This window comes from Condylostylus longicornis, unplaced genomic scaffold (genome assembly GCF_029603195.1).
Source record: "Condylostylus longicornis isolate FDR11 unplaced genomic scaffold, ASM2960319v2 ptg000038l, whole genome shotgun sequence".
NCBI classification, from domain to species: domain Eukaryota; kingdom Metazoa; phylum Arthropoda; class Insecta; order Diptera; family Dolichopodidae; genus Condylostylus; species Condylostylus longicornis.
The window spans coordinates 14,212,585-14,240,337 of NW_026578007.1; the positions used below are offsets into that span (position 1 = coordinate 14,212,585).

The following is a 27,753-nucleotide window of genomic DNA, read 5'->3' on the forward strand; positions in this document are numbered from 1 at the left end:
AAATACTAAGAATAAAAAAATAAAAAACAAAAAATTGTAAAAAAACAAAAATCATGAAAAAAATAACAAACATGGGTTGGTATTTTTAGTTGTTGGCTCCTTTCTATAAATATATTATACTATAATAGTTGTATGCCAAACACAAAGCTGTTATACATATACAGATACATATTATGTGTATTACATGTTCATGTCCCTGTACATGTTCATAGGATATTTAGGAATTTTAAAAAATCAAAAAAAAAAAGAAAAGTAGGAAAAATTTTTCATTTTCTTCTTGTTCTTTTTTTGTTATTATTATTATTATTTTTTTTTCCACAAGTTTTTGTGGTTTAAAATTTATATTGAGAGTTTTTGATTGTTTTTGTGTTTTGTTTTTTTATTTTTAAGGGAATTCTTAAAAAGCGGAGCAATAAAAATGGTATATAAATGCAAGTTTCAATTATTGATTGGAAACTAAAAGTTGAATATTATATAATAGTGTATTTATTGTTCAAAAGGAGCAATAAAAAATAAAGTAAAAAAAAAATCAAAATGAAAAATAAAATAAGTATGGGAAAAATTTACAAACATTTTATAGGAAAAATAGTCTAGGATTGTTATTTCCTTGATTTTTTTTAAGTATATAAACTTTTAACAAATTTTTTTCCAGTTTTTTTACTACTACTACTTCTTTTATATATATATATTATGTGCACGTACATAAATTTTGAAGTCGTTTGTTTTTTGAAGAAGTTTGAATCTCTAATACTTGCATTTCTTAAAATACTTTGTTTTTATTTGTCTATATACGTTATACGATATTTATACTATATTCCGTTTATACTTGTAAAAATATAAATTTGTTTTTTTTTTTATATCTAGTCTCTATGTAACATTTTATTTTAATATTTTTCATTAGTTTTTTTTTTCTGAATAACAAGTAAGTTAAAGGAAAAATAATAATGTGGAGACAGGCGTTTTATACTATTAAAGTTTTTCGTATAATAATTGAATAAATGCATAACTATATACATAAACATATATATTTCAATTATTGATTTAGATTTTAAAAACATTTGTTAGAAAATATTAATGCGTATAAATATATGAATACAGGAGTAAAATATTGTTAAACATTAAGTATATTAGTATACGATGTCATAGTAGTCTTAATCATGAATGTCTATATAGTAAGAAGAGTTTTGTCAACTAGTGAAGAAAATATGTTAGACATTATGAATGACTATATGGTGTGAAAATGTGATTATTCAGTGTAAAATGTGATTATTCAGAAGTTTTGTAAACAAATAAATAGATGTACCAAAAGCCAAGGAAATATTTGAATTTTTAAGAATTTTTTTAAATCTTAATTGAATATAAAAATAATTTTTAATTTATTTCAATATTTTTAGTCAAAAATTAATATTTTAGGATTTTAAAAAGCAATCGTCTAATAAAACATTCTCGTCTAATTCAGTTTATTCATTTATAAATTTGTAACGAAATTTGATTGCATAAATTTAGGAGAATATTACATGAAAAGATTTTTTGGCAATATATTGAAATCACTTATTTCGAGATGGCACACAAATAAATTGTACTTTTTTCTATTAAAAAAAATATTTTCAAATTTATTTGTTTGTAATAAATTTTTTTGGATACCTAAAGAAAAACTATTGTTCTAGAATAATATGAAGAAAACAAGTAAAGGTTTGCACTTTGTAATAAAAATATAAAACGAAATATAAATAATACTCGTAGATAAATTATCACTCATACTTTTAAACGTTTTTCAAATAATTATATTTTTTTTTTTAAAATTTTCAATTTTCTAACACAAACTTTAATGTTTTAGCAATTGTTGCTTGAAAACGGAAAGTCTGACATCAATCATTCACATTATTGTTATGAAGGTCTATTAAATGTGAAAAAAAAATTGAGAACAACATATTGCTTTACTGTCAATAACTTCGAAACTGTTATTGATATTTTTAAACCCAAATTTTTTCAATCTGACTTTCTTTAACCACCCAAAAACGAATTTGGACATCTGAGTTCTCCCACCCATAAGAAAAAATGTTTCCTCAAATTTTTTTTTCCTCAAATTTCTTTTACCCAAAGAATCTCTAAGAAACCGCCACCCGAAATTTTAAACCAAAATTCCAACATAATTTTTTTTTGCTTTTTAAACCAGGCAGGCTAATAAATAAATCAATTAAATACACCTAAAAGATATTTACGAAAATGGCGATTATTGAAAATTAAAACTCAAAAATACTGAAACTATAAAAATTGTACTAACAAACTATATTTGTATTCTTTATAGTAATAGCATTCGAGTATAAAAGGAAGGGTTAAATATTATTACAAGTCTAGATGAGTAAAAAAATAATAACTGTATAATAATGGAAAAAAGAAGCCTGTCTCTATATTTTACGATATTATATTTGTTTGTAATTTATAGTCCTTATTTTCAATACTTTATTTTCTTTAAAGTTTTTTTGTCTTAAGGATTTTTATATTCTATTCCTTTTTTTTTCATATAATTTTTAGGCTAATGTTTTTCATAAAATATAGCTTATAAGAGGAAAAGAATATATATAAAATGCATCCTGAAGCAATAATCTATTCGATATCGAATTATATGTTTGTTATTCAAATGATAAATAATATTCCAACGTATAGATACAAGGATAATAAAAAGTATATAAAACACCAAAAAACTGAATTTATTTTTTTTTTTTGAACTTATGAAAAAATTTAAAAAACCATTCAGACAGAAGAAATACTTTTGAATAACAATAATCTTGTATGTAGTGGCGCTGAGATAAACTTTTTAAGCAAAAACATATAAAGAAAAGTAAAAACAAAAGAAAAAAAAAACAATTTCTAGTTCTTTTGGCTTGTTTGTTGCTTGCGTTTCTGCTATATTACCCCTCACTCCACCCCAAAAATTCAGGAAATAATATTAAGATTGAAATAATAAATAGTTCGATCAAGAAACTTTGAAAAATTCACTGACTTTTGTAGATAAAGTTCATTTCCATTTTTTTTATTTTATTTTTCTTATTATTTTTCTATATACTGCTAGTACTTTTTTTTTATAAAAAAAAGGATAAAAACAATCAAATGTTAAACATATGATAAGATATAACATTGATTATGTATGTAAGTACATATTTATTTTGTTTTTTTTTTTTTGTTTTTTAGACTTAACTCTCTCCAAATCCAAATAGACTCATAATGTATCAATAAATGTATCCTGTATTAAACGAATAAGAAAAAGAAAATAAAAAGCCAAAAAATAAAAGAAGGACTTTTTAATATTGAAATAAATTTTAAATCACTTCCTGATTATATTTTCTTTGTTTTTTTCTTTCTTTTAGTCCTTTTTTTAACATTATTTTGAATTATCATACATTAAATGATATTAAAGGATATTATATGCATTATAATGTATTATATAAATAGTTTTGTTTTTAGAATGTGTTGCAGGATATTAAATTGAATTATATTTAATGTAATTTTATATTAAAGATTTAGTATATTTATATATATTGTATAACACATACAGTAATCTACAGATTTAACCGGGGAATTCAATTGAAATTTTTGTTTAATTCAATATAGATTCAATGGACCTAGTCTATAATTCAATATAGACTAGGGTTTCTCAACGGAATCCATGTAGTTTTATTTGAGCCGAATCAAGTATTATTGAAACAATCTGTGAAGCAAATAAGTGCTGCACACTGCCTTTTAATTGAGATGCACCTAAATCGTTATAAGAAAATCATTAAAACTTATACGATGGGCGCTAAAGAGAATCTTCAAAATTTTTTTAAATGAAATAACGACAAGGTTATAAATACAACAACTCGTTTCTTTTATTATGGAGATATATATAAAAAAATCTCACTAAATAAAAAACTTCTCAGCAAGATTCATAAAAAATATGCAAAATTTTCATGAAAATTTGTGTTAGAAACATTTTATTTAAAGTGTCATCAGTAAAAAATGTTGGGAACCACTGGTATAGACAATTCAATTAAAATTTATAATTAAAATTTATAAACGAAAGAGAACTGATATTTAGTTCGCATATTTTTAATAAATTATTTCAAACGAATTTCTTGAAATAAATAAACGAAATGCTGAAAAATTTGTACTTATTGTTCCAGTAAACTAGCTGACACATATGACAGTAATTGACAAAAATCTTTTAATATATCATATAAAACACTAGCATTAAAGAAAATTTGCCTATGATTGTATCTTAAATTTGAAATTTCTCCATATATTCATGAACAATATCTTGAATAGGAAACACAATTAAGTGTGTCACAATTATCTAGAAATCACTGTTATAGTATTGCAATACAAAAAGTAGTCTTAATATTATGTAATATCTAGACATATTAATAATTTTATTCAAGAAATTAGAAAATAATTTGGAAAAAGTATTGATACTTTCTATAAATAAATGATAATTGAATCTTATAACTGTATAGAATTTCCATTTTGTAAAATACCTAAAAATATATTGGAAAAGTTTTTACATAAATTTACTTAAATTTGGGATTTTAAGAGTTTATTCTAGGTAATTATCATAATATACCTATATATTTATTTAAATATTTTGTGGGTTTTACTTTTTGCTCTTGCTTAAACTTTGGTAATGAGTTTAAATAATTTGATGTTATTTTAATATTTTTCATTGTATATACCTTTATATATAATTTATATATATTTATAGGATATAAAATTAGACAATAAATAATTTTTAGTAAATAATTTATGATTGCTAATAGTAAATTAAGTATTATGTATAATATTATAACTATGAGAAAAGCTATATACAATTTTTATGATATATGTATTTGAATTACTTGTACAACAGGACTTAATTTAAAAAAAATTTTGGGACAAAAACTAGTGTGCGATTGGTTGCTCTTTTAGTTGTTCTTTGATAAAAATATAGTTCTATAATTTGATAGAAATATTTGTCTCATATATGAGAGAAAAATATTGAAAAAAACTGCCATTTCAGTAACAGTTTATTTTGAGGGCATTAAAAAATCATGTAAATAACATTAACTTAAAAAAATTAATTTCCACATTTTACACTCTCATAAAATTCTTATAAAATAATTATTTTATTAAAATAATAATTACAAATATCAAAAGAAAACATTCCATATTTCAATCGTCGTGAACCTCTTAAGATTCCTATAACTGTACTATAATAGAGTGCACCGCGATATAATTATATAAAATATGCCAATAGTAAAGAGAAAAAAAAAAATAATTGCACAATAAATATAGTTGCTATAAATACTTTTATTCCCACAGTATGTTGATTGTTACATAATATATATAAATGCAGTCTAGAATATTTATTTCTTCAATTAACAAATATATATATAATATGTACGACTGCATATACATATATTCTTAAGTCTATTAAATATACAAAGATTTAAGCTGTTGAACATAAACTCTTAAATGTTCATTTCTATATATATATATATAAGTAATATTTTATTTTAATAAACTGAATTCTTTTGAAGATTACACAGAAAAAAAAATAAAAATAAAACATTAAAAGAGTCTCGTTTTTCAATTAATGTAAAAAAGAAAAAGGAGAAAAAAAATTAAACAAAAACTCTATACGTCTTTACGCTTACATGGACATAAAAGTATTTCATTTCTTTACAGTGTAATCCTTTATGTCTGCAAGGATTTGTTTTATGTGTACCATACCGTACATACATAAACGTATATATAATATTCAAATATGTTTTATCTTTTTAAATTAATTTAAGATTTTTTCTATTGTTGTAACAATTAACATGTCCAGCCATATATCGTTATTTACTTTTTTGCAAAAGTAAAAAAAAAAAGTAATTTAAAAAACGCACATATAATTCAAAAAATAGTTATAAAATGAAAGGGAGCGATAAACTTTCAAAGTTTATTCATATGTCAAAATACCTACATAAATGTATATATCTGTTGTTATATAGATGAAGAAGTCGACATAAATAGAAAGATAAGTATAGGAACTCCTTTTTTTTTGTTGGGCTCATAAACAAACTCGCGAAAATAATACCACAGATCCTCTTCTAATAAACAGATATATAATTGAAGTTCCTTTTAAAGGTATATCTGAAACACTTAAAACTACATATATAATAACGAATTAATCTTGTTTTTAAATGGAATCATGCTATATATGAAAAATTTGTTGTTATATTTAATGTCAAATCCTATACATACAGGAAGCTTACTTAATTAAAATGTTAAGAATTTGATATTTTTTTTTTGCATTTCAAAATCTTTTATATTGTTCGCGTGTATTATTAGGAATAGCAATACCCTCATAAAATTCTAAATTCTTAATTTATGTACTCTTTTATAATTTTTTCAATTTAAAGCATGTAATTATACCATTATTACATTTACATTTACTTCAAGAGTTCATTTACATTTACTTAAAAATTTTTGAAAATACAAAATATATTGTGTAATTTTTATTTTATGAAACGAAATAACTTTGAAAAGAAATCATTCTAATCAAAAAAATACATAAAACATAATATATAAACGCCTTATTTCTTATAAGCTACAACTGTGACATAACTCAAAAAACAGAAATAGCCACTTAGAACATTTCTTTTGTTGTCTAGCCTGAAAATTTCCACTTACAATAAATTATATAACAATACTACAAGGACAAAAATTTAAAAATCGCATTTCTCTAATGAACAAATTTTGAGCTATGTTAGTGTTGCGGCAAACAAGTGTTATATTTTTCTGAAAAATGTGCTCTCATGAGATTTTTGTTTTCTAGTAAATTGTTAAAGGCGTACACTATGAAACACAAATATAGTAATTGTTATTTAAAAGTCAGAAATCATCATGATCCTCAAACCTGGAAAACCGGCCAACGAAATGAAATCCTACAGGCCAATTTCATTGCTACCAGTGTTGTCTAAGCTGTTTGAAAAACTTCTCCTCAATCGCCTAAAACCAATTATTGAGGATCGAAATATTATCCCTAGTCACCAGTTCGGGTTTAGGGCTAAGCACTCCACCATCGACCAGGTACATAGGCTAACAAACGTTATTGAAGACACACTTGAAAACAAGCAATTCTGTTCCGCTGCCTTCCTGGACGTGGCGCAGGCGTTTGACAGAGTCTGGCATAGGGGACTTGTATTCAAGATAAAGTGCAACTTACCTGAGCCGTATCCCACAATCTTGGAATCATACCTACAAGACAGACTATTCAGAGTCAAGTTTGGAGACGAATACTCGTCCCTGAAAAGTGTGAGGGCTGGTGTCCCCCAAGGAAGTGTCCTTGGTCCTCTCCTCTACCTGCTATACACAAGCGATATCCCACAAAGCGGCCAGACGTTTCTTGCTACGTTTGCAGACGACACGGCTATATTGGCAACTGGTACAACTGTCGAACAGGCTTCAAGTAAACTCCAGAAATCTTTAGATGAGGTGTCCACCTGGACAAAAAAATGGAGGTTTAAACTTAACGAATCCAAATCCGTTCACGTTAACTTTACCAACCGAAGAGCAGATCCAGTCAGGATTCTACTTAATGGCGCAGAGGTTCCATTTGCTAACGAGGCCAAGTACCTTGGCATGACTCTAGATGCTAAACTTAAATGGAAGGAGCACGTAAAGAAAAAGAAGATTGAGTTGAACCTAAAATTGAGAAAAATGTATTGGCTGCTGGGAAGGTTTTCTGAGCTCAGCCTACACAACAAAATTCTGCTGTATAACCAGGTTCTTAAACCTGTTTGGACTTATGGTATACAATTATGGGGGTGTACCAAAGATACCAATATTAAAATAATTCAGACTTTTCAAAACAAAGTCCTTCGAATAATGGTTAATGCACCATGGTACGTAAGCAACGATACCTTGCACCGTGATCTCAACATACGCACTGTCAAAGAAGAGATAAAAAAATCTGCAACCAGTCACCAGTCAAGACTGCTAAATCACGACAATCCAGAGATGCTGCAACTGACAGATGGTAACCAAGTGGAGAGACGATTAAGAAGGGTCAGGCCACTTGAGCTTGCATCAGTGAGATAAAATGTACTATTATCTGGGGACTCATCAGTGGATGACGACCCCACAACCGCCAACACACGATAGAAAGAATTGCTGGATGTGAATTATGTTCTCAGTTGCAATAATAAAGCTTATAAAAAAAAAAAAAAAAAAAAAAAAAATTTAAAAGTACTCGTCATACTTGCAGAAATTTAATTTTTTATTTTGTTACTTAAATCAATGGTATACGAATCATTTTACATTACAGATGACATGCGACAATTGTTATTGTTATACGTCTCTTTGTTACAATAATACTAATGGAGAAAACAAGAACTTGTTCTTTGCAATAATAAGATTATTGCTTATTTACAATGACACAAATCATACTGTAAAAACATTCTTTTTTTTAATTACTGATTAACAAAAATTATTTTTATGTGTAAAAAATAAATTTTTTTTTTCCCAAAAAAAAATCTTTAACTGTAAATATTGTTAACTTAAATTAAAGATTTTATGTCTCAAAAACAGATCACATTCTATACGAAAAATATTCATAATACATACTTACATACATATATATTTACATAAAATAATATGTACCCACATATAAAATGGGATAACATGAATAATTCATTGAAAATGATTACATCGATCAACAAATAATCCAAGTCACGCATTTTTCATCACCAGACTAAATAACAAGAAAATATATAGAGAATTTTATAGAATTCTTAAACCAAGAATCTTTTGTCATCGCCACATTTAAAATTCAGCAACATGCAAACAAAATATGGATATAGATTTTCATATTCTTGTTATATCATACTATATTAAGTTTGTATACGTATATGTTATACTGCAAATATATAAAAAGTTATAATTTTATATTATGCCTATAATATGATATGAGTTAAGCAAATCTGATTTAATATAAAACACTTATCTACATAGATTTATACGTTTTTCACTTATTTCGACATTAGCAGAATAATAATTAGTTTATCCAAGGACAGTTCAAATATGTAAGCATTAGAAGGCGACAGATTTTCTCTTTTCTTACTTTTTAAAATATAAAAAAAAAAATAGAAGTCGAATATATTCTTAAAAAAATATGTTTTTTAAATTAATTTAATATTCAACAATTTTATTTTCTTCTATAATACGAAATTCTTTTTAAATATGAACTAAAAAAAAAATACTAAAATTTAGTATTGTTGTAAGAATAATAAATTTACAATAATGTGATTAAATTTTGAATTAGACTGAACATTTCGTTTTTCAACAAATTAATAGAAAAAACAGATTTAAAATAAATGAAAAACAAAATTGATTATTAAGATTTTTGAGGAGGAGAGCAAATTTTCCCAAATTCTTTAAGATTAAATTTTTTCTTACCCTGCAACATTTGAAAGTTCTTTTTATTTCGTATATTTTAATTACATCACGATTTTGAAAAAAATTTTAACTTCCACTAAAATGTTGTCATAAAATTATAATAAAAATTTTAGGCTTTCTTATTATGACAATATTTTTTTTATGTTCATTTCTATATTAAAATTACAAAATTCCATTGAAAATCACGAACTAAATTGTTAAATTCACATCTATACAAAAAAAAAAAAAAATTAAATTTCAAATTTAAACAAAAATTTAATTTTTACATTTTTAATTATATTTTAAGGGCGCTTCTTCAAGTTTAGTCGTTAAGTTTGCGGACACTGAAAAGGAAAGGCAATTAAGACGTATGCAACAAATGGCTGGTCATATGAATTTACTTAATCCATTCGTATTTAATCAATTCGGCACATACGGAGCTTACGCACATGTTAGTTTAATTATTAATTATAATAAATACAATATTAAAATTACAATAAAATAAATATATCTAAACTGAAATTTTATAAATTATTTAAATATTATAAAATGGGATAAAATTATAAAATTGGTGTTTTTGAAAATGTAATTCTTAAGGTTAGAAAGCTCTACATTTAACTTGTACATGAAGCTTTAAAATTTTTGCAGCTCTAACCTTGAGAACTGCATTTTCAAAAACACCCATTTTTTGTTTCTCAAAAATATTTAATTTCTAAAATTAATTTTAGAAAAAATATTTCTTTTCTTTTGATTTTATAAAAATTTTTAATTTTTCACAATTAATTAACAAACACAAATTTGCAGTTCGGACTGCAGTATAAAAAATTATTTAGGATCAAGAGTTCAAATATGAATTAATTTTTTCATAATATTAATTTTATTATTTTTTTTCTTATGTTTGTTTTATTCCGAAATAAAAACATAAATATAATTATACTATATGCAGACACAACAAGCCGCTATAATGGCAGCAGCCTCAGCTCAAGGTACATATATGAACCCAATGGCAGCGTTAGCAACACAATTACCTCACGCACTAAATGGTTCTGGTCAACCAATAAATGGTTCAATTCCACCACTTCCTTCACCTACAATGCCAACATTTAATATGGCGGCTCAAACACCAAATGGTCAAGCAACAGCAACTGAAGGTGTTTTCACGAATAGTATCTCACAAACTTATACTGGTCGTAAGTATCCCTAATATTGTATATATTATATGTAAATATAAAAATTATTTTATTATAATGTAAATAATATAATTAATTATGTAAATAATATATACGCATATTATAAGTTATAAAAGTGCATTATGTTATGAAATATTACGAATGAATTTTAAAGATTTTCAAAAGTAAAATTAGAAATTCAGTTAACATGACTACATATTAAATGAAAGCCTATGAGGCTTTTCAGATACGTAATATTTTTTCCTAAATCATAACAGTTTTTATTAAAATCAAAAATTTTAAATAATTTATCAATTTTGAAAAAACTTCTCAATTAATGATTTGAAAGAATACAATCAAACAAGGCATTCAAACAATGCAGTCAAACAATGTAGTCAAAAATGTAATGAGTAACTTCTTTATGTAAAAATCGCCTATAAAATTTTCACTTTCATGAATTTCAACTCAAATTCACATACCACTTAAGAAATATTAGATTTACTAAAAAATAAAATTATTTCTTTTTATTTCGCCACTCTTTTTCTATTTGTACCAAATAACATTTATATAATATGCAGTACATATTATTTATACATATTAAAAAAAAATTTATATGAAAAAAGAAAATATTTTTATTGAAAAAAAAAACAAAAACAAAACAAATAATTTTCTAATATAAAATTTATTTTTTTTCTTTTTTTCTTTCTTTTCTTTTTTTCATTTTTAAATTTGATTTTTTTCTTTTTTTTTTTAATGACTACATATTGAATGTTATATTCTAATATGTGTCTTACAATATAAATTCTTTTCTGGTTTTTATAAAAAAAAAAAATAAAAATAATAATAATAACAAAAAAAAACCTTATTACTTTCCAATATGATAATCTACTGATTCTCAATATTTTACAATATATAATGTCTACTCCCTTTTGACTTCGTTTAAACACCGTAAAAAAAACCATCAACATCAACAACAACAAACAACAACAAACATCAACAACAACCAAAAAAAAAAACAAACAAATTCAAAATTTTTAATTTTCAGATTATATTCCAAATATTTCAGATTCTCTGCATTTATCTATTCCTACACAAGGCCTGGCTAATGGAGATGCGGCACTTCAACATGCAGCATTTACCGGTATACCACCATATCCAGGAGTTGGTAAGTTAAAAAATTCTCTTCATTTTCATTTTTCCACTCTCATATAAGTACATATTGCTTAAAAGAAAAAAATTTATACTAAAAGTAAAATTAAGTAAAAATAAAAAACAAATTATACATATTATTTTATATATATATAGAAATAACAGTATAAAGAATAAAATTGTTGCGGTTAGTTTCCTCCTCGATTTTTTTTTTTCGTCCTTTTTTTTTTATGAATCATTAAAAAATGTTCTTATGCATATTTGTTCTCATCTTGTATACACAATATATAAAAATAATATTTTATTATGTATGGATTTGTGCTAGCAGCAAATAATCTAAAAAGCGAGCTAAAAAACATAAAAACACTGAAAATTAAACACAAGCCCAAAAAGTAAATAGACTTCTTTTTTCCTTTCCTTTATTTTTTTTTGTTATTATTAAATGTTCATATATTCAAACATATTGTATTATTAAAATATTATATATAATATATATACCATACATAATATGATATTTTCTATGTATAAGTCGTGTGTTTGTGTTCACAACATATATTCGTATATTAATTAACATACCTATATTATATTTTATAGAATATTTAAAATACTTAGCAAAAACTGTTGCTTTTTTTAACAACAATATTATTATTAATATTTACCTATATATCCTACATTATACATATGTACGTAATATATACATATAGTGAGTTATTATTAGAAAATAAAATATAACATATATATATATACTTGCTTATTACTTTTGTACCTATATACCAAGAAAAACCTCTAAAACCAACTAAAAAATTTTAAAACTCTTTTTTTAGAAATATTCTTTAGAAAATTCTTCTTCACATAGTATATACTTGAATACATGGTGTATTTACATAATATTATATCTACATTATACACTTGATTTTATTAAAAAAAAAAATAATAAAATACTAACAAGTTAAAAAAAAATTTTTTTATGGGAAAAAAAAAACAATAGAAAAACAAATAAAAATTTTCTCTCTATATAGGCACCGTACCATCTATAACATAATTATACACATATTAAATAATATAAATGAATGAATAAAGAAATTTTTAACTTTCAATTAACCTCTTTTATTATATATAAACATATTATATTAAATATGTTGCCATACATACATTATTTTATATAATCTCGTATAAAATTATTCTTTTAATTTTATATTTTAAAATGATAATTATATAATATATACATACTTTATTCTATTTAATTTAAATATACATACATAATATAATTTGTATAACATATTATTACTTATTAAAAATATTCATATTCGTATATTTAAATATTAAAAAATAATTTTGAGTAATATTTAAACGTATTCTTACGCCTTTCTATAGTCGATACTAGTAAAATGCAAGGTGTATGATAATATTTAATTATCATTTTATTCAAATTAAAATAATTTTCATAAAATAAATATGAAAGTATTAAGAATCAGACTTCACATTCACTTTTTATTCTATATAATATTTTCAACAATATATTAAAAAAAGTTATTGCCAAAAGTTTTTCACAAAAATTTGTAAGTTTTAGGTAATGACTCATTAAAAGTTATGACATTATAAAAATATTTACTCTCATAACATTTTTACATCCCATTTTGTTGATACTTAAGTAATTGCATATAAAATTTAATTCATACCCAATAAATTCAATAATTACCTTGTTTGTTTTAATTTTATTTTGAATAGAATTTCGTAAATTACCAAAATTTTATAAAATAAATTAACTTTTGTTTAATGTTATAATAATGTTATACTTTTCATATTAAATTAAAATTTTAAAATTAATTCAATTACTTTTTTTGTAATACTGGCCAAATTTAATACTAATTTTAATACTGGCCAAAATGAACTTGTAAAAGAAATTTTTTTATATGATCAGAAAAATTTTCAAAATTATGTATGTATTTTAAAATTTAAATAAATTATTTATATAATTATATATCAATATGAATTTATACGAGAATAAGATGATTAATTTGTAGTTTACTAACTTACCACTACTTTATATTTTAACTGGTAATATCTACTACCATATGTTAATTCTATATTAATTGAAAACCATAAAATTAAGATTATTTAAATACAAATTTTTACTACTATACATTTTACTACTTAATATAAATTTTTACAATTTCTATAATATATATATATTAAATTACAAAATTATTATAATAAAAAAGAAACACTACTGATTACTATACACTCTGTACAATCTTACATAATATATCCTTAATATACCACATATAATACATACATATAATACATACATACATATATTTTCATAATACTATATAAACCTATTCAAATATTTTAATACATATATACCACTATAAATACAAACAATATTTAAAAAAAAATTAAAATTACTAAGAATTTCTCTCAATTTCTGTTTTTTGTTTTAATTTTTCTATAACCGCTAATTGTTATGTTAGATTTTTAATGTTATGTTTGTTTTATAATGTTTTAATTTTAATATTTTTATTATATTTTAATTTTTATAAAAAAAAAACTTAAAAAAGAGTTGTGTCTTATTTAATTTATTACAAGAAATAATAATGTAGATGATTATTAAAATTATAATTTTTAATTAAAATAATAATAGAAATTAATTTTTATTTTAATTTTTGTTTTTTTTTTTTTTCATATTTTGTTTTGTAAACATTTGTAATTAAAAATATAATTTTAAAGAAGGGGAATTTTTTTAGGGGTTGAATTCTGAGGGAAAATTTTTTTTAAATTTTTTTATATATATGTGAGTATATTTAAATTAGTTCATATGTAAATGCTGGAATTATTATAAATAATTTAATACATTTAATGTATATATTATGTTATACAGAATCAGGTATATTGAATTTAAAATTAAAAATTAAATATCCAAAGAAAGTAATTATCGGGGCTTGAATTAATAATTGGATAAAAGATACCAATTAAAATTTCATTTAAAAGCTAATTCTTTTTATGTTAAAATTTTATTAATTTAATTTATTTTTGTTTTGTTTTTAATTTTCTTTTTGTTCTTTGTAAATTGTAAAAAACTGTTTTAGTAATTAAAAACCAAATTTTTTTTCAACTCTTAAATAAACGAAAAAAAGAAATTCTTTTGTATTAAATTTTCTTTAGTTTTTGCCGCCGCGAAATTCAAAAATTTCAGAATACAAAAAGATTTAATGATTAATAAGTTTTATACGATGCAACTAAAAAGTTCAATAAACCTAGAAGAAAATCAGCTTTGATAAAGTGCGTATGTAGCGCACGAAATATATTAGCGAAAAATAAAAGTATTTTATTCCGAATAAAAGGAAGTTTTCTTTTCACACCAATTAAAAAAAAAATTATATTTCGGAAAAATTATCAACCATTGAAAAAAAAATTTTTTCAATAAACCTACTTATTATTAGGAAATTAATAATATTTTTAGTAATAAGTGCTTCGCAAGAGCCGAATAAACCAAATTATAATTCTATTTATTTCAACTTTACAGCGAATTCTTTATTCTGTTTTCCCGAAGGTAGTCTATGCATAATGAATTTACTTCGAAGTATTCTGTTTTAAATTTCTTAAATAGAAATTTTAATTTTTAATAAATCTTATTTATATTTAAAGTTAATTTATTAATTTTGTTTAAAGTGACATTCAAATTTATAATTACGCTGTATAATAGGATATATGCATACGTATATTCATTCGACAGAATTTTAAACAAAATACATATTATACACTTAATAGAATATATTTTTTAATATTTATTTCAAATTACTAATGATATAAAATCAAAAATTATACATACAATAAATACATAATTATTGAAATAGAAAAATTACTATTAAAAATTACTATTGATTACTATTGAAAAACTCTCTCCTACTATAACAGATATTAACGTTAGATAATATAATGGAAAGCTAAAAATAACATAAATAAATCTATTAACAAATTGACTACAATTTTATACAAAGTAATTTATAAATAAATTACATAAATCATATATCACATAACAAATTCAATTATCTTTCATCAGACAAATTTCAATTTCTATATTATTTGAATCATATTTTGTAAAATAATACAAGTATACGCGAAAACATATATATTGAAGAAAAGTGAAAAAGAATAGCAAAATAAATAATAACATTAAATTATAACTTCTACGTATTTCAATTATTTCGATATAATGATAAATAAATATGTAACCACATGTTAATGGATTTTGGTAGGCTAAAAATGTGTTATATTTTGCTAACATGCACATAAAGATACATACATTCTTATTTTCGAATTTATTTTTAGAGTAAATTTTAAAAATTTATATACATAAATAAATTAAGTGAAGTAAGCAAAATATATACTCCTTTAATTTTTATAAATTTATTTAAATAACAAACAATGAAAATTTTTTAATTTGTTTTATATTCAATAAATTCTGAATTTATTCAATTTCTCATTATTCAATATTTTACGTGATATTATATTCAAAGTTATGTACTCTAAAATATATGAGAGTAAAATTTAAAAAAACAAAAATAAATTATTATTATTGCAAATGAAAGGTGATTTCAAACATAAATGTAATTAAATTTCATTCAGCATACAATGATTATATTTGTAATACAATATTGCAAATTAATTGTTTCTATTCTTATTCATTTGAAAGCCAATTTAAATCCAAAATTATAATAATTAAATACATTATATTAAATTCCTGCAGCCTAAGTAAGCCTTTAGTACATCACCATAATGAAAAAATTAATTTAAATAAACTACAAAACTTTTAAATAAACTAACAATTTTATTTGACTTGAACTAATAAACTGTATTAACTAGTTATTTATCAAATACTATCAAAATTTTAGGTTGTCTTTAATTTTTCTTATCTAAAATATAATACCCTTATTTTAAAGTAAAACATTATTTTACATATAAAGTAAAACCTACATTTAAAGTAAACCCAAAATAAAAGGGCTTTTTTGGTATTGTATGATGGGCTGCAAATTCTTATTCAAAATTAAAAAAGTTTTTTGCAATGTTTGAAGTACTATAAAGTTTGACTCTACCACTTTCGTGTGATTCGCAAGTATGTCAGAATTAAAGCGGCATTCCAATATTCCAATACTTTTCGTTTTGTAGATTTCTAAAATTAAAAAAAAAAAGATAAATTTCAAATTAACTTAAAAATTTTAACAATTTACTTTAGCAAATTTTCAACGTCCAACGTTTTCAAGTTAAAAATCACTTTTGCAATGAAATTTTGTAAACTGCATGATGTACGGAATATGCTGTAAAACAATAATTCTGCCAAATATTTCAACTATATTAAAAGTCGTTGTTTTGTTATCTAAAACAATAATATTTTAATTAAGTTATATTAAGCCAAACAAATAAAAAGTTATGGTAATTTAAAATTTTCTAAATGATCAAATAAAATTATATATGTACAAATTGATTTAAAATTAGGCAAAAGAAACGAATGGACTCAAATTTCTCTGCGGCCACTTTCAATTATCATTCAAAGCTTTCAAATAACATATACAAAGCTAAAATAACGAATTTTATAATATTTAAAATATAGTTAAAAATTTATGAGGAAAAAAAAATTATTAAAATTTTTGTTTTGTTTTTCTTATATAATTTTTTTTTTCAAAAATATGATTCTATAAAGAATATTTTCCATTTTATTTGATTTTAGTTTGAGAGAATTTTATAAATAATTATTTTGAATTTTAAATATGCATTATAAAATAAAAAACAATTTAATAATAAAAAAAGTAATAATTTTAAATGAAATACAATAATAAAAAAAACACATTATTTATTAAATTTTTCATTTTAATCAATATGAATTTATTTTATATGTAATATTCAACACGTATACTTAAAAATATTATAGAACCTTTGTTACAAACAAAAAAATTTTCTAAAATTATCAAAAAAAAAAACAAATTTAATAAAAATAATAATTTAATTTATACTATATAGATTATAGAAAATAATTATAATGACATCGTGGAAGTGAAATCGTGAAGGATAATAATTTCTTTTTTTTTTGTATTTAAATTTCATTTCGCTTAAATTTATTTTAAAATTTTTTCATACAATAATAACAATGATGCATGCAATTACATATTATTTTATTTATAATAACAATGCATGCTTCAAAGAATGATATATTAAAATTATTGAAATATCAAATATGTATATATATATTTTATGTATTAATTTTTGTTTTTTATTTTTATCATTTTTATAATATTAATTAATTTTGTTTGGAAAATTTACGTATTTCATATGTGTATTGTTTAAATATTAGTAAATACCAATAGCTTTGTATACTTTAAAATATACTTATACATATGTATAAAAAAAAATTAAACAATTCTGCATAATTTTTTTTATTATCTTAATTTTAATAATTATAATGCAGCATACCCTTTAATAACCTAAAATACGCTTATACATATGTATGTATTTCAACAATTTAAAATTTTTCGAAAATATTAATATTTTATTAGCTTAAGTTAGAAAGCATTACTGGAATTGAATAGAAGAGAAAAATTATAATATTTTAATTGAAATATGATTTAAATTTTAATTAATGTACATGCATACATAAAATATGCTGTTTAAATTAAAATTAAAGAAATTTAGTTATTAGAAAAATAAGTCTTCCTTTTTAATAAATTTTTAATAGTAATATAAATAATATTATCCTAATATTTTAAATTGCTGATCTAAGTAGTTATACATATTATATAAGAATTATTATTACATAATTGAAAATAGAAAGAGTGAAAAAATTTTTATAAAGACGAAATTTATTGTAGCAAATATTTTTTGAATAATGCATGATGATTGCTTGTACACGTATAATTAAAAATAAAGCAAATTGATTCAAAAAAAAAATAAGAAGAAGAAAATTAAAATTTTTAAAATTGCACGATATTATTTTAAAACTATATTTACAAAATTATTATAATATTACAAATTAATATTTACACAAAATATCACAAATAGAAATAATTTTAATCCAATGTGCAGGCAATTTTAATTTTAAAATAAATATTTATTATAATTAATAAAATCTATATCATATATTGAAGTAGTTATTTCAAAAATTTTGGTTTATTGATTTTATTGAGCTCTTATAAATTTAAATAAATCAACTGATAATTTTATTTATATGCCATTCAAAAAACTGCAGCTTCAAGAATTTTATCATTTCATAGTAAGAAAAAAATATTTCAATAATGAAATATCTTTACAGAGAACAAATTTCAATTTTAATTTAATTTTAAAAGCAGTTTGCTAACGAGAAGATGTAATGAAGACAATGTTAACTATATAAAACTAAAATCTATAAAATTTTAAGATTTTCAACAAACGTATTAATATATTTAACTATTTATTATACGTATTACTATTTTTACATTTAATTTTCAAAATACTTGTTTAAAAATAAAATCTTCTATTTTCGATAATAAATTTCTTTGAATAGAATTATTGAAATTGTTTTGTAAAAAATATGTTTGTTATAAAAATTTGCCTGTTCTGTAGTATGTAGACAATAATACATGGCAATTATTATTTTAAAACTAGAAAACTTGAACAAAAATTGCTTCTTACATTTATTCGTTTTTTTTTTTTAATTTTTATTAAAAAATCTTTAATTTATTTTTAATAATCTTAAATTCTTTAAATTTGAAATTCGAAATATTTTCTTATTATTAGTTAACTATTAATTTTTGTATGATTTCTTTCTTTATAGCTTTCTATACTATCTTATACTATTTGCATTTTTTATTAAAAACTTTAAAAGCAATTGAAAAATATGTAAAATTTCTGTAATTTAAGTTTCTTTTTGTTTTTTTTTTTTATTTTTCTATTACATAAAATTTATATTCCAATAATAAATTACAATATTTCAAAATAAAAATTAAGATTGCATAAATCAGTAGTAGTTTGAAAATATTGAATAACAAAGTAAATTATATAATAATAATAAAAAAAAACTATTTAGCTCTAAAAAAACAAAAAAAAAAAAAAATCACAAAAAAAATTTAAACAATTCTGCATAATTTTTTTTTTACCATCTGAATTTTAATAATTATTATGCAGCATATCCAGCAGTATACGGACAGTTTCCACAGCCCATTCCACCACCATTAGGAGCTGTCGCAGCGGCAACTCAAAGAGAAGGTAAGAACGTTAAGTAATTCCTACAAAACTACGGTTAGAGACAAAGATAAAAAAGTTATTGTAAAAAAGGAATAATAATTTATAAAAAAAAAAATAAAATCATAGACAATGAGTTAGGATATTTGTAATTCACACACATTCCATAATAATATTATATAAATTTAATTACTAAAAACAAATTCATTCTATAAAATTATCGAATTGTAGTTATTAAATTAAAAATACTTACACAACTATAATTCAAAAATATATTAAAATAATTACACATTGATATACATAAGTGTTAAAGAAAAAAGAATAGTAATATTAAATTATATTACCTTTTATACATTATTGAATCCCTATACACTTGAAAATATGTATGTTGTTTCTTTATTTTTGAATTGCATTCTATTTCTTTATTATGTATCAATAGCTTATACTATGTATATTAGTTTATTCAGCGATTTCTTAAATTATTAATTAATTTACATACATCTGTAATTTTATATTCAAAATACATACATACATATATCTTAAATTTTCAAAGGACATTTTTCAAATGAAAAAGTGTCACTATAATTTTTCATTAATTTTTGGGAACCAAATTTTTTCGCGATACATATATGCCATATAATTTACAAAACAAGAAAATAATTTAATAACATGCAAATTGTTTTCTACTTTTATAAATTTTCCGACAATTTTCTTTATAAAAGTATTGCTTTATTACTTTGTTGTTTAACTTAATAATTAAAAAATAATTATTTAGAGAAAAATGTGTATATATAAAATCAGAATCTTACACTTAAAAAATTTATGTAGCATTTAAATAACTGAATCATTCAATTAAGATATAAAAATATTAAAGTGTAGAAAAGTGTAGAATACATAATAATGCAAGGGAATAAATACAACTATTTCTAGTTTAATATTGAAGAAATATGCTGCAACTCGATTTATTCACAGTAATTATATTTATAACTATGTACTTTATTTCCTAAAATTAAAATATATACTCAAAGCAAAATAATTAATAATAAAAAATAAGAATTACAATAAATATTATATGTATTAAAACTATTCAAATAATCTAATAATTAAATATTATTTTTGTTCTTTATGTTATATCACGTTCATTTTTGTGATTTCACATTAATATATTTTGTTCCTTCTATTATTTTACATTTTTATTAAATAAAAGCCTACAAAATTTAAAAATAGTTACATAAATGTGAAATGTTAAAATATATATATATATATATTTTCCTGTAATAAGACAAATCAAAAATTTGGGTATGTATATAATTATGAGTTATAGATATTGTAATAGAAATCAATGCTTTAAGAAATATTTTTAATCATAAAATTATAATAGTTAAATAAAAATTATGATAAATATTAAAGTAATTATTAATGGTAATTAAAGTTATTCAAAAATAAAAATTAATTTAAAAATATTTAAATGATACAACAAATATTTATTGTTCAAAATTTGCATATAAAAATTCCTATTTAAATTGTTTACTTATCCAAATTTGCTATTAGTAGATAGCATAATTTACCTACAAATTTATTTTTAGGCTACAATATTGCGGTATTTTATTAGTACTAACGTTTATATTTTCTTCTTATACTTAATTCTGTTTTTTTTTTTTAAATAAAACATTTATAACTTACAATTTTACAGAAAATTTTTAATATTTATATTTGCACACCTGATTTATATAATTTAGCAATACATTCATGTTATCATACAATATTTACTAGGAAATCTTAATATCAAAAATGTAAAACACATTGAATGTTATCTTTTTTTAATACAAACGATATCCATACATATGATTATATATGAAAGATCTATAGTTTGTTCACCTGAAGGTTATAAGCACAAATAATTGAATGTCACATTCAATTATTTGCACTAAAAGTGAATTAAAATTTTTTTTTACTTATAATAGTAATTAGCATTTATTTTGAATAAATTTAAATAACGTTATTGGATCTGTCTATAATAATACAAACTTTTACGCATATAGATCTTATTGACAATCATTTTGAAAACTTTTACAAATTCAAAATAAAAAAAAAAACAAATAAAATAAAATATCATTTACATAAATGGCATTTAATATTATAATGTATGGAAGTAAAATAATTGAATTTACAAAATAATTAAAAAAGGAACAACAATTGCAAAAAATACATTTTTTTGAACATTTTCAGCAATATTATAATGTATCAATTTTAATTTTTAAACAAATCTTGTTAACAGAACATCAATTTATTTTAAATAGATGCAGAAAACTTTGATGTAATCTGACACTTTTTTTTTATTGAAATGCAAATACTAAAGCAATATAGCAAATTGTATTTTTTAATGTAATATTCATTAGTGGTACATTTTATACCATAATCAAATTAACAGATTTACAGTTTTGTTACAAATTTAATATTTGTCATTTACAAAATTATAACATTCATTTTATTTTTAATAATTTTCCACAAATGATCTTAAAATAATAGTGTGGCATTTATTTTTCGTATTTTCCCATATTTTGTGAATTATAAAGTTCAATTATTTCACATAGCTATTTTCTATATTTTCTCGAAATTATATTAATACAATTTATAGATTAAATTTGTTTTCCCTTAAAAATTGAAAACTAATATTTTGAACCATTTTCATTATTTATTATAATTATTTAGTATTTTATTATTTATTATAAAGCCAATATTTTATTAGTTATTATAATATTATTAAAATAAATTTAATATTTATATATTAATGTGATATTTATTCTAAACTGATATATAAACTTTTATATTAAATATGAAAAAATTAAATAGAAATATGAAAAAAATAAATTAATAATTACAATTAAAAGTGTTGTTCCTATATAATGAAATATCTGTGATTGACATAGTGAAGGATTAAAATTAAGTTTAAGAAAAAACAAAATTTTTAAAAAAGCCTTTTTCTTTTTTATTGTTATTTAATATTTCTGTTTTTTAAATGTTTTTGTTCTTCTTATTATTATAGTTTTCTGTTGAATATTTTTATTAAAAAATTAAAATAGAATCAAAACTATATGTTATAACATTGTTATAAATTTTTTTTGTTTTTTTTTTCTAAACATAATATTTTTAGGGTACAGCGCTTTATATGAAATATAATTTAATTGAATAAAAATTATAAATTTATTTTATAAAATAAATATTGTATTTAAAACTTTAAATTTAATAAATTAAATTTTCATCAAATTTTGAAAATTTTAAGTATAGCAGTAGTTTTTTAAGTAATTTTTTTTTTAGGATTTATTAACAAAAAGTCTTTTTTTGAAAACTCACATTTTTAAGAATAAATTGCTTTTGTTCCTTACAATAAAATTTTATATTTACAAAACTTTAAATTATGTTTTTACACTTATATTTAATATTTTAATACGATATAAACTTATATCGTATAAATATAACAAAATTATTTTAAAGTCAATTAAAATGAAACTCTCTTGAAAAGTTCGCTAAATAAGATATTTATGTTAATATGAAGTTCGAAACTTTAGTTAAAATTATAAATAATTATAATTTAATAATAAATAAATTATATTTCATACAAAAATTTAAAATATTATTTAAAATAAATAAATAAAAAGCAATAATTTTTTTGTTGTTATCATAATTATTTAAATAGTACAAATTTAAAAATAAAAACAATTTTTTTTTCTAGTTATTCGCTCTAAATGTTAACAAAAAAATCAACATTTTTTTTTCTTATATTTTAATTGTTTTATGAAAAATGTTTCTTTATATAATTATATTGTTTTTTTGATGTTTTCGTTGGACGTTTTTATATTATATATATATAGGCATATGTATATATATATATATTTATATATATATATGTCAATATATGTTTATAAGTATATGTAAAAATATATATATAGATATATATATACATATATATATCTATATATATATTTTATCTATATATATATTGTATGTATATATATATATATATATATATATATCTGTATATATATACATACACATGTATATAAATATATATATTAGTACTATATACATGTATATATATTAATAAATCATAAATTAATAAATTTAAAAATATAAATATATATATGAATACATATATATATATACATGCACATATATATATATATATAAACAATACATTTATATACATATAGAATGATTATGAATTAATTATTAAAATACGTTAGCTATTAATTTATTAAAGGCAAGAATAAAAATTTAAAAAATATACAAAAAGTTGCTCTTCAATGTTTATACTACATATTATATATATATATATATATATATATATATATATATACATTTTTTTTATGTTTTTGTTACTTTAATTTTTTTCTTAATATACTTTTTTTATTAATCATATGATTTATCATAGCAAAGTTTTAAAAGAAAAAATGAGTGATGAAGAAGGAAAAGAAATAATCAAGAAAAAACATACATTTAAAAACACACATTTTACTTCCACCAATCTATATTGACAAGATTCTTTAATGTTCTTTAAAGATTTTCTGATGTTCCCAGGATGCTCCATATCTGGACCAGAGGGTTGCAATCTGTTTATATATCATCTGCCACAAGAATTTGGTGATGCTGAATTAATGCAAATGTTCCTACCATTTGGCAACGTTATCAGTTCAAAGGTTTTCATTGATCGAGCTACAAATCAGAGCAAATGTTTTGGTAATTAATTTCAATTTTTAATTATAATGTAAATTATTTTCATTAAATTTTATAGTATTATATTTATACATGGTTTTATATAAATAACATAATATATAAAAATATTATTTAGGTTTTGTATCATTCGATAATCCTGCCAGTGCTCAAGCAGCCATTCAAGCCATGAATGGCTTTCAAATTGGAATGAAAAGACTGAAAGTTCAATTGAAGCGGCCAAAGGATGCAAGTCGACCTTATTAATAAAAATGATGTCGATTTAAATAAATTTGATGCAAATCATGATATATACACTTCCTGCAGGTAAAACTATTTTATATTTCAATCAATATTTTATAAATATAATACAATAATAATGATTAATGAGTGTTTAATAAAATTTCAAATTCTAAGTAAATTAACAAATTTTAATTTGTAAAAAATTGAGAATAAATCCAAATATTATTTAAAAATACATACGAGTATAAGCAAAAAAATTTTGGAAATAAATAAAATTTCAATGCTAAACTCCCCCAAAAACAATAAGCGAAAATTCTATAAATTTTCGTTTCAATAAATGAAAACTCTATAAATTGTGAGGATTTTAAATGTTTAAAAATAAAGAATTCTATAAAATGCGAGCACCAATAAAATTTTTATAACTCGTTTAAGCTCAAAAATTTTTTTTCATGTTTTTTCACTAATGTCTAATCCAGATATTCCAATAAAAACAGACCTGTTATGACAGAAATGACGAATTTCTTTTTTCCTTTTAATGTTACAAAGTGTTTTAAGTGGTTTTTAAACTTTTAAGCGCAAAGCTCATGGAAAGTTCTGAGCATGAACTTTTTTTGTATATAAAAAACATAATTAATAACACCCGCAAATCTGTCTTGCAACCTTTAAATTACTAAATAAATTATAAGATCCAAATTCCAATAAAATGTTTTTAGCTAAAAAACTTACTGGTGACACCAATTGTATACATCTATAGACAATTTTATACATCTATTTTATTAATTATATTATTAATAAAATAGATGTATAAAATTATTTTATTAATAAATTGTAATTAAATATTTTAAAACAAAAACTTTTATTTTCTTTTTTCTTCTATTTTTTTTCAAACAGTGTTTGCTCCTGTACTGGATTATATGTAAAACTGTTCAGATTTTTTTGCCAAAAACAAACCAGTTGACAAACTATTCAAACCAAAAAAAAATTTATATGTATATATATATACCTACATATGTACATATATATGTAAAATAAAAATTTCAATATAAATAAAATTTAAACAAAATTAAAATAAACAAACATGTTAACACTATACTTCAGATGTCGAACATGAATATATTTTTTTAATTCATTCATACATCCAAAAAACAAAAAAAAAATTAATTAAATAATGAAAAAAGAAAGTTTTTTTTTTGCAAAACAAGAGGAAATATTTAAATATTTAAAAAGAAAATTTATTCTAATATTATATAAAATAAAACCATAAAAAATATTTCAAAAATTTGAAAAAACTACTAACTTCACCCACCAAAAACAACATTTAAACAAAGAAAAATATTTTAGAAAAAACAAAACAAATCAATTTTGCAAATTCAATAACAAATCGAAAAAAAGGAATGAGAAAATTATATTTGAACTAATTAAAAAATTAAAGAATGAATTATTTAAAAAAAAAAATAATAAATACCTAATGACAAAAATATGAAATATTATTCGAACAAATGTGAAAATGAAAAAAAAAATATATGAGAAAATATATTTCCGAATTTAGTCACTTGACAATTTTATGAGTTATACGCAATATAATATATAATATATATGCAAATATGTACATACTATATGCAGAGAAATTTTGAAGACAGTGTTTTGTCAATGTGTATATATATTTTATTTGTATATATATATATATATATATATATATATATATATATATATATATATATATATATATATATATATACATATTAATTTATGATATTATGACTGAAGTTTTATATATAGTATATAAAAGTGGTAAACAAACATATAAATATATGTATATATACAAATATATTAAAATATAAATTTTATGTGTTATATATACATTTTTATATATTTATAAAAAACATATTTATATGTAAATATAATATCATATAAATATGGAATATTATTGATATAAGTTACTAATATGTATTGCAAATGTATTATAATTTTACATATTTGCATATACATATATGTGTGGAGAGAGAGAGCCAGAAAGTAAAATAATATACAGGAATGACATATATGTATGTAGATATATTGTATATATATATATATATATGTTTATATATTATAATTATAAAAATAGTGTTGAATTTAATTACGCTATTTTTTTTATAAAAATAATTAATAAAATAAAATTATTCCTATTGGTAATAGATTTTCATAAAATTTTATAAATACGTATGTATATATATACAATGCATATATACATATATACCTACAAATGCATATAAATCTGTATACCTCTCATATATACATTTATATATTATATATACATATATTTTATTTTTTAAATTACGATATCACAAGTCATGACATTATTCTAGTAGTGAAAATATTGATTTAGAATTGCATAATATTGATCTATTAAAATATAATTAAAATAAATATTATATTATTGGTAATAAAAAAATCTAAGTACATAAAATATACAACGTCCTTAAACATCGTTCAAGATACTATCTAAATGATTTCATATGAAATTTACTTTTAAAAATAAATATGGATTACAAAGAATTCTCACAAATTTTCAAATTTCGTCACAATTTATAATTAACATAATAATATGTAAATTGGAAAATTGGTCCTAAAGATATTTAAAAAAATTTTTATTATATCCAAATATTTAAATGATGTTAACTTTCAATGAATATAGAAAAATAATAAAAAATTTCTACATAAATAATTTAAAGGAGTAATAAGTAAAAATACTTCAATAATTTTAATTCACCATGAAAAAAACTTTTATTCAAAAACCTACTAAACGTATTAAAATATTGTAATGTATACATAATATTACCAATAATATATATAT

General features: G+C 20.7%; 1 protein-coding gene across 8 annotated transcripts in view; it reads left to right on the plus strand.

Moving 5' to 3' along the window:
• The window catches only part of LOC129609307 (CUGBP Elav-like family member 4), a 168,966-nt gene extending 142,858 nt beyond the window's left edge, over positions 1 to 26,108 (plus strand). For 2 of the 8 annotated variants that reach the window (XM_055521256.1, XM_055521262.1), the window contains 7 exons: positions 9,743 to 9,886; positions 10,382 to 10,625; positions 11,650 to 11,769; positions 19,908 to 19,988; positions 24,543 to 24,701; positions 24,814 to 25,001; positions 25,809 to 26,108. In XM_055521256.1, the coding sequence (XP_055377231.1) occupies positions 9,743 to 9,886; positions 10,382 to 10,625; positions 11,650 to 11,769; positions 19,908 to 19,988; positions 24,543 to 24,701; positions 24,814 to 24,941 (876 nt within the window). In that variant the 3' untranslated portion in view covers positions 24,942 to 25,001; positions 25,809 to 26,108. Of the gene's footprint in view, positions 1 to 9,742; positions 9,887 to 10,381; positions 10,626 to 11,649; positions 11,770 to 19,907; positions 19,989 to 24,524; positions 24,702 to 24,813; positions 25,002 to 25,808 lie in introns of all 8 variants that reach the window. The other 6 variants (XM_055521255.1, XM_055521260.1, XM_055521257.1 and 3 more) reach the window with 4 other exon arrangements.
• The last annotated feature ends 1,645 nt before the right edge of the window (positions 26,109 to 27,753 follow it).